Below are 9,590 nucleotides of genomic sequence, written 5' to 3' on the forward strand. Positions count from 1 at the left end.
AGAGGGAGAGAATTGGGGAAAATTCCACACTATAGGACCTTTCACCCATTTCTATTGACTTAGCAGATAAAGAGGATGATATATACATGCCCTGCTATAAACATGCCCCCCCTCCAAACACACACAATAAACAACCAGGGAATGCTAACAACAGACTTAACTTATGGACTAATGCAGCCAGGTGTGACTTCTTTTTCATTCTTTAGATCAGTATACACGCTAAGGAAATAATCACACCCTCTTCACAAAGTATTCTCACGCTGCTTTATTCAAGAATTCATCTTATTTGTAATCCCCATAAACATTGAGTGCGTTTCATTTTGTTTTGAATCTTTTGTTTCATATTTATTCTCACTATTATCTACCCAAGATCTTCCTCTTCGTCAGCAGCTTTGGTCCATGATGTAAGAACAGGAAGTACATTAAATGAAATCTCAGGTGTAACGAGTAGCTGAAGTGTTAACAGTAAGAAAATAAATGTTATCCTCAACGGATGGAGTTCTGCAAGAATGCACATTTGGACTGTTTTACTGTTATCATGTGTACACGATGTGAACTAGCGGGTTAATATCAAAACAAATAGTCCGGGGTCATTTCACCACACATTAGTGTGTTTGTAGGGCTTTAGCTGATGAATGAAATGTAACCTCTGTTGCCCATTCTCCCGGTCAGAGCAGGCCTTTAATCCAAGATGCAAGCACACGACACTCGAGAGAAGCATTCAGAACCGCTGCACACAATAAATTGCGATAAAACACGGAGCAAAGCAGTAGTGAATGAGAACAATCTTTTATTGGTGTTTTTTTTTTTTGGAAAAAATCAGGACTACATCCAAATAAGCAGCACTGAGTGGGCTGAGTGGGCACCACTGATGCAGCAGGGCAGTTGTAGTTCAATTAGAGTCACTAAAAGATATATCAACCACATCTGTGAGGATATTAGAGACTACATCCTGTTGGGAGAGCAAACAATCACTGATTGAGGTGATAGAGGCTGAAATAAACCAACAAGGAGCATATTGAGAGTGTGCATAGTCCGTACACCGCTGGGGAAAAGAGGAGGGCTTCACGAAAGGTAAAGTAAGTCCGCATGAATATCATGTTCAAGTTATCGAGCCACCCTTGTGAAATCCACGATGGAAAGGAAGGAGGTGACGGTGGTGTCCGTGGTAGAAGTGAATCATGTCTGGAGGTCTGAGACAGGATGCAAATAGCCAGAGTGAGGTGGGGGGGTTGTTTCATTTGAATAGTCTTTCTGAGGAACAATGAAGATCAAAGATGTTTCAAGGTGCAACAGATCACGTTCATCCAAAGAAAGAAAATCATCCAATAATATAGAACAGCAACAACAAGAGGGATAATCATCGTAATCATAACAATAATAATAATAGCAGTAATGGTAACTATTCATGGTCATTAAGGGGATTAAAGTCACACTCTAGTACTAGTCATCCCCTCCCCCCAGGAACATAACATAGTGTACCATGTGTAGGTGGGTACACAGAGAAGTTTATACAGTAAAAAGTAAAGAGTAATAACGGGAGTAAACAGTGAGGAAGGAGCAGTATTGAAGAAGGAAAAAAAGCACTAAGTAGCGACAAGCTTTGTGGATCAACGTATGAAATTTTGGCTTTTATTTCTCCCAGAAATCTGAGAAATTAACACCATTCCACTCGATAGGGCCATTCAACCCATATCCTGGAATACAGCAAATACATAAAACAGTATAGGCCTGTCCAATGTACAACCCCCCTCCCCCATGATAATGTTAATTAAAGTGTGTTCATAAACTACAGTAAAGTAACGATGTGCATTTTAACTGGGAAAGTGGATTACTATTGGAGGTCATAACACTGAGATTGAACTACTCTTCACCGCCGAGGGACCAGAGAGAAGCGGGGACAAAATGTGATGGGAAGAGTTCGCACATAACTGTGAGGGGATCGGCTGTGAGTGAGAGCAGACAGAAATAGAGCGTTGGATAGATACAGAGGAAGAGAAAATGCCCCAACAATTCAAAAGAGAGGATCAAGAAGGGGAGCGGCGTTTTCACCGCCAGTTTAGGCGGGATACGCCGGGACACCGGAGCAGATTAAAAGCACTCAGCTGGGACAGAGGTGAAGAGATGAGAGCCAAAGCATTGACTCCAAAGACAACATGGAGCCATCGCATCACCTTAAGCTTGAGGTGTGAAGAACTGATATTATTGAAGTTAACTTAAAAAAAGGATGAAGTTGAAGCTATTGAAAAAAACAAGAACGCTCAAGACAAATGTTGAAATAGTTCCAGGCTGTTTCCATGGTGTCTCCCTTTGTCTCCCCCTTTTGTCCCCCTCTAGCATGCCCCCCTTCCCAGTGACAGAAACATAACAGGAAGAAAATTAAGTGCTTGAATAAAAATCCACAAAAAAAAAGTTGAACTATACGATTATAAGATCATTTTTGCTCTCTATATTACAATTGTTACATGCGTCCTCGCCCCCACTGCTGCATCCTGACTATAATAATCAAGTCCAAAATTCCCACCGATGGCTGACCACCTGTTAAACATCTCCTGACTCATCTATAATAAAAAGATATTTACCATAGCCCCCCCCCCTTCTCTATGTAGAAAATATACAAAATTATTCTCCAAATTGGCTCTCCCTCTAATTTTGCGTAAGTATTATAAAAATATACAATTCTCCAATAACAAAACTCTTAAAAGTCACATCTTTTCATCTGTTAAATTATTCTCTCCATCCTTGACTTTTAAGAGCCGACACCTCAACAAAACAAGACACCTGAGCTTCAATACACAAACCTTCCCCTTGTCTTATACATTCATCATCATAATCATCATCATAGTCATCATTTTCTTGACCCCATTCTGTCCATCGCTCCGAAGAACGTCTTAAATTTGAATCCAGCTTATATTCCTCCTCTTCCTTGACTTTGCTCCGTGCCTTCATCACTGGTCAGCGAGGCGGTTCTCGTATTTACTAAGGATGTTGCGACAGCGGCCCAGTTCCTTCCGGATCTCGGCCACTTCCTGTCGGAGGGTGGCGTTCTCTCTCTCCAGGTAGGCGGCACGCACGGATATTTGGTTCTCCTTGAGACGGCGAGCGTCTCGAGAACGCTTTGCTGCTTCATTGTTCTTATATCTCCTGGTCCAGTACTTCTCATCCTAACCGAGGACAGACAAAAATCAAAACAGTATTAATCTGGGGACTGGAGGTATTATAAGGTGCAAGCATGTCAATGAAATAATAAATGAATGGTCAGACTTGTTTCTTAAGAATGTCTGTAGTATTCTAGTTCATCTCCTCTCCTGCTAATGTGGGTGTTTGGCCATGAATGAGCGTGGGACACGATCCTTTCAGATGCTTCTTCCTCAGAATTTGCTCTAGTTTTACTGATGTTATTTCTATTTAGTTCATATTTATAACTTTACGTCAAAAAGTGTAGAAATATTAGCCCAGACCCCTGTATATGCCCAGGTTCCTCAAGGTAGTCCTTTCTGCTCTCAAATTGGAGCTATAACAATGTGTTGTTTTTGATGAGGGATGTGCTGCTTTGTTATATCATAATTATGTTTGGCTTTCAGATTGTTGTTAAGAAAGAATAAGCCATTCTTTGATGTCGAGATGAGAACAGATTAGGAGAGAATGGAGACCTTTTGCTGCCGCTGGAGCGCTAATTGTTGTATAAGAGCATCCTGCAAATATGATACTGATTTTATTATTGTTAATATTCAGTGGATCTTAGTTTCCACCTTATGCTATGAATGTTATTATTTCTCATAATCTTTTTAATCATATTTTATCTGTCTTATTTTATCACTGTGTTTTTTTTTAACGTTTTTATTTGCCAAACATTAATGGCTGCATTTCTCATCTGAAAGGTGCTACACCAATAAAGTTGTTTAAAAATAATAATATTAATAATATATATGAGTATTATTATAGTAGTAGGAGAATTATGTATGATGTGTGCCTTTTAATGACCAATGATTCCCTCTCATGGTGCAGAGTGAGCATTCAGGCTGCACCCACCTTCAGGCCCTCGGGCACCAGGATCTTGCGGGCCTTCTTGATCATTGGCTGTGGCTTGAGCTCCTCTTCACTGAAGGAGTGCCTCCTGGGGTCAAAGTTCGGCTGGTTCGACATTTCCATGTCCGAATCCATGTCAAAAACCCCGATCCCATCTGAACCACCGTCCTTGGGGGTCAGCAGAGGTGGACAGGAGGACGAGGAGGAAGAGGAGGGCGACTCACAGGAGTCGTTCATACTGCTCTGACTCCCTGCAATCAAAAGGGAAGACAAAACACATGCAGCATTACATCACAATGGCCACCAGGTGGAAACAAAGAGCTACTTTCTTCCTGTTATAAACAACAAACAACATTCCTTTGCCCAAAGAACTGGGGATGTTTTTCCAAACAGCTTTCATGGACAGTAAGGTTTTCAGAGACAAGACCATCTTTAGAAAATATTAAGTGAATACCCTGCAAATACATACAATCACATGATATAACGCGTATCATTTGTAGCGTGCAAATAATCACATATAAAGGAGCAACAATTAGCTGTAGTGAGAAATGCTGTCTCTTTTCCATGATATACTTTTGCATCATTTGATCTCTTTCTAAACCCTTTTAAATGCTGGAATAGAGCAAAGAACCATTGATAAAGGTGCTTTAATATACAACTTCAAACTGTCAATAATAAAACCATTATCAAAGTGGTTATCATGTATTTGTTATTGCATGCACTACTGCTAAAATAAAACCATGACTAGTCTTTGTTTGCATTGGGATCCTATGGACTTTGGAAAGCAGGGCTTCCACAAACTGAGTCATAACCACAACCACATGAATCCTATTAACTCAACCGGTGCATGATATTGGATAATATTATTCATTAAAACTACAAATGATCGGAGACCAAAAGCCAACATCCACAACTATATAGCAAGAGAGATATCTAAAAGGGAAAGTCTTATGTTACATTCTACCCCTCCCCTCAAAACCAGTTTCTTTAAGTGGGGCCGGTATAGGGCTCTACCTCACCCCACCCCCTTTAAGGTCCAATGCACCTCAGTCAAACGGACTTCTTCCTTATAAGAGCACTAAACTCCCGTCGACGGGTGTATATCTCACAGGGGTATGTGTAAACCCAGTATTGATCTGTCAACTGATCTGTTAACTTCAAATAATTGTATTTTGCAAGAGGAACAGACACATGATGACAAACACAGAGACCTTAATACACACTAGACATTAAACAAGCTGGTAATCAATGCAGTCTAACCAAATAAAAGAGTGCAGAAACGTGTAAAAGGAATAAAAACAAAGTAGTAAAGACTAACAGGCCGGTTGTAGGCCTGAGAAAAACAAAACCATCCCCTCTATCTACGATACGTGGACCTGTTAGCCATCTTATCTGTGGATCTGTCATATATGCGCAGCTATCACATGACGAAGGGCCGTGTGATGGCCAGGTAGCATGAGGGCATGTTTTCACATGTTTCCCACAGCAGGAAGTGGTCAGTGCAGCCACCTGGCGTAGTGTATTGTTGGAATGGATATCTGCAACGCCTTGGCCTCCTGTGGTACACGGTTACCTCTCCCTGCTTTTTGGGGAAGCTTTGGAATGCAGCGTTAAAAAGTGGATTTGGTGCATTTTTGTCTTCATGTTTCAACCGTGAGAGAACAGGAGGCTTTCACTTTTTCTTTTTTCTTTTTGAGAAAGTCAAATATGTGACTCCACACATTTAGGTGCTCAGGCACCTAATATAATCATAGGTTGCTAGGTGTTGCTCTGTTTAATATTTATGGAGCAGCTGTTTGTGTTTGGGGCACCATTCTGATGCTGCAGATTAGAATATAGATTATCAAGTTTCAAGCTCTGTGGCAGAACTGATGAAAATGATTCACTCAGCGTCAGCAAAGTCACCTCAGCTGACTTTAACCAATTATGCAAAATGTTCTATTTGATGGGTTTTTTTTGTCGTTAGAATATCAAATTCTTTGAAAGATTCCATATAATGATTGTAATACAAACAGGTAATTTATCAAGCAACATGAATTCATTATCGGAGTCTATAAACATGCACTTAATCGCCCCCACGTCAACATCCCATCCGGTATAAAATCCTCCACCCTGGATCTCGGTGTACTTCATGTCATTCATCTGTGATCAAATGTTCCCGTTTGAAGTCCAGCAGCACGGGGGAAACTCTTCCTGTTGCTCCGCATGTCCCTCCTCCTGTGGGCCCCTCCCCCCACGCCTACCGGCCCGCCCTCCAGCTCCCTCACTCCAGTACTCTCAGCCTCGGCACGTGTACCGACGCGCACACATGGCTGTGGCGTGTGAAGTGGGGAGAGAGATTTAAAGACACGCAACCACAAAGACTCCACACACTTCCCTCCCTCCCTCCCTCCCTCCCTCTCTCTCTCTCTCAGTACTGTTTTGACCCTGCTGTGAATTTATAATGGGCTGGGACTGAATGCTGATTGTGTTGTACACTGCGGTACACAGATCACATGCCAAACTAAACCAAACACCCCTGTCAGCTACGAGGTTGACTCATCAAATAGCTCAAGTCTCTTTCAAGCCCTCCACCTTTCTTTGTCGATTCCCCTCCGTATCTCCCTGCTCTCTCACGCAGCTATTCACAGATTGCAGAAAGAGGAAAAACATCCATTTCAGACATTGTTAAGCAGTCATGTCTAAACTCGGTGTTTACTCTTTCCAGTTGACTTTGTGTGTGGAACCATGTGACTGTATCCCCTGCCTTCAGTTTGAAAAAAAATGCTTGGTCATCGTTGTATTTGCTGTAAATTCAGAGGACAGTTAAAGTGCTGAATCACTAGCCTGAGGAGACATTAAAAACACACCATATAACCTTGATTACATATCAACCGTTATTAATTGTAGGGTCTACTGGTCTCATATCAATGGCAGGGGACAATTTGTCCTCAGATTGCAGAACCCTCTTCCATGATATTGCCGTTCTGAGCTGATACCGACGAACCTTGGGCAATGAACTGTCCTTGCTCATGTTTTTTTTTCTTGCACTGCGATTAAGCCAAGATACAAATCACACTCACCATGCAAACAGTCGTTTCCTCCTCCAAGGCCCTGCGGCTGAGCCACCTCCAAACCAATGAGCGATGGGGAAGAGGAGGACGAAGGCGATGACGACGAAGAGCCGGGTGGAGATGAGGGCGGTAGGCACTGGGAGCTCTGGTTGGGCACAGCTGACTGGGAGCTCTGTGAGGGGATCTGGGCTGAACTGGAGCTGTTGTTGTTATGCATGCTGCCCATTCCATTTTCGGTCAGAAACTCCTCCAAGTCCATGTACTGAAGCTGGAAGAGGCCCCCGTCTGCAGGAAGGGTTCGGTCCCACAAGAAGGGACCCAAGAACTGGTTGAAATTCCCTCCTCCATTGCCACCATTGCTGCCTCCATTGCTGCCGCCGCCAGCACCACCACCACCAGCATTACTGTTAGTACTGGTGCCTATTCCACTGGCATTCCTCATGGAGCACACTCCCATGGAGTCTTCATCAAGGTCCAGCCTCTCTTTTTCTACCAGAGATAAAACAGTAGAATCATTATCAGTATAGAATGAAAGACGAATGAACTTCCAGTACACAAGACTCTTGATTCTTGGGATGCTCCATTCTGTGGATGCTAACACAAACTCTCCACACTTTGGGGGGTGCAGGTGTATTGATGAGATCCTCTTCTACAAAAAATCTCTCTTTTATCCTCACTCTCACACACACAAGCACACACTCACAGATGGACCAGATGGTAGCTGAATTGCAGCATTAAGCAAGAGCCAAAACCAATTTGTTGTCATAACACACACATAAGCTCCTGAACACATCTTACAATACATGGAGGCACGTTTTGGGGACTGCACACATTACAGCTAAAGCGAAACGTGTTGCCGCTCATTGTAATCTGGATCCTGATTTGGAGTCAGCAGGGATTATAATCCAGGTGAATATTCATCGGGGTCACAGGGAGAGTCGTCATGAATGTGTGACGGTGCATCAGACTTATGTACAATGAAATGAGACAAATGTAATGTTTTAGTAATGTAATTATAATAATAATGTGAGATATTTGTATCATAACAACAGCCCTGGAGGGTGGAACAGAGGGGTAGGGTTCATTGGTGCTCTGTCACTGCACATGTTGAAGGCGGACTGTGTCAGGTGCTCGTGCTGCACATTCAACACAAACAATGCTGTCACGTAGTATTAACTCATCAAATGAGAGAGTTTCTCACCTTTTGCATCACATGGGTTTTTTAAACGCTGGTCTCCCTTCATGGGGTGTTGCAGGAGGGATTTCAGCCCTGCCATGGTGTTGGGATGCCCCCCTGTGAGAGAGCCTGCAGGCTGGGTGCAACTTCCAAACTGTGGGCTCGCACCGGCTGGGAGGTCGGGGTTCGGAAGCTGGGAGAGCTGCCTGGACATCCTGGGCCAGATGGGGTCGTAGAAAGATAGTTCCTACTGGGGGCACTTGGAGGGGCGTGGCCAACTGACCAGAGAGCCTACCAATAGGACAAGTATGCTGGATGACTGCCGTGTGTGAGCAGGAGGGAGGTTGTGGGGGTGGAGAGAGAGAGACAGTCTTGAGAAGAGTCCATGCAGAATAAAGCAACCATTGTAATGTGATTACAAGTATGCGCAGAGTACTAATGACGCGCATTAATTACACTTTGGAAAAAAAACTTAAGTTTAGTTACCTTTCACTTGAGTTCGTGCAGAGTTCCTTATTTCCTCGCAGAAATATTTTCATCGAAATATTCCATCGCAGTTGAATTGCTGTTCAAATTCTCCAGTAGATCGAGCTGTTATTCTCACCAGTGTGGGAGGGCAGTCAGACCATCCGAGTCAAAACACTGTCCATAATATTTTTTTAAAAATGCAAAGGTGTCAAAAATGACAGTGAAACTCCGGCACGGGGACGGACGAGAAGTGTTACAATTAAAACTTGTATAATAATATCCCGACCGACGATCTGACAAAAAGAAGATTCCCCCAAAACAAATGCAAGAGCAGATCTCCGTCAAAACGACACAACCGAACAGAAACTGTCTACAAAAAACATACACACGCGCGCGCGCACACAGCGACGAGAGCAGCGACTGTATTGGTCAGATGACAAGTTGTATTGGTGTTTCTCTCCTCTGCTGTCGCGCTCTGCTGTCCGTCGGAGGGGGGAGGAGGGGTCGTTTCCTCTTTCTCTGTCTGTACTTTTTTTTGCATCCGGTGGATCCAGTCACGGGCGCACGGGCTTCAGTCTGGGGTTGGGGCCGCGCGGCGTCCACGTCCGATCCTCCTCTCTCTCTCTCTCTCTCTCTCAGCTGGAACGGACACGGGCAGTTCACGTGACGTCACGCCTCGCGGAACAAGCGAGTGAGGCACGAGGGGGCGGGGCCACGGCTTTAACATCTCTCAATTCTATCTTATTATTTATGAGACACACCTACCCCCCTCGTGCCACACCTCGGGGACAGCAGGCTGTTTGTTTTGTCTGATGGGTACAAACACGGTGACCTTATGCTCGGCTGCCCGCACGGCAGCAATC

General features: G+C 43.7%; 1 protein-coding gene across 1 annotated transcript; it reads right to left on the minus strand.

Annotated features, from left to right (window-relative positions):
* Nucleotides 1–777: 777 nt before the first annotated feature.
* Nucleotides 778–9,348, minus strand: dbpb (D site albumin promoter binding protein b). The gene is made up of 5 exons (XM_084026100.1): nt 8,746–9,348; nt 8,284–8,578; nt 7,092–7,571; nt 4,033–4,280; nt 778–3,164 (listed from the first exon to the last, which is right to left on the minus strand). The coding sequence occupies exons 2-5, from the start codon at nt 8,471–8,473 to the stop codon at nt 2,949–2,951; spliced, it is 1,134 nt and encodes a 377-aa protein (XP_083882226.1). The 5' UTR covers nt 8,474–8,578; nt 8,746–9,348; the 3' UTR covers nt 778–2,948.
* Between the last annotated feature and the right edge of the window lie 242 nt (nt 9,349–9,590).

This window comes from Eutrigla gurnardus (assembly GCF_963514095.1).
Source record: "Eutrigla gurnardus genome assembly, chromosome: 14".
NCBI classification, from domain to species: domain Eukaryota; kingdom Metazoa; phylum Chordata; class Actinopteri; order Perciformes; family Triglidae; genus Eutrigla; species Eutrigla gurnardus.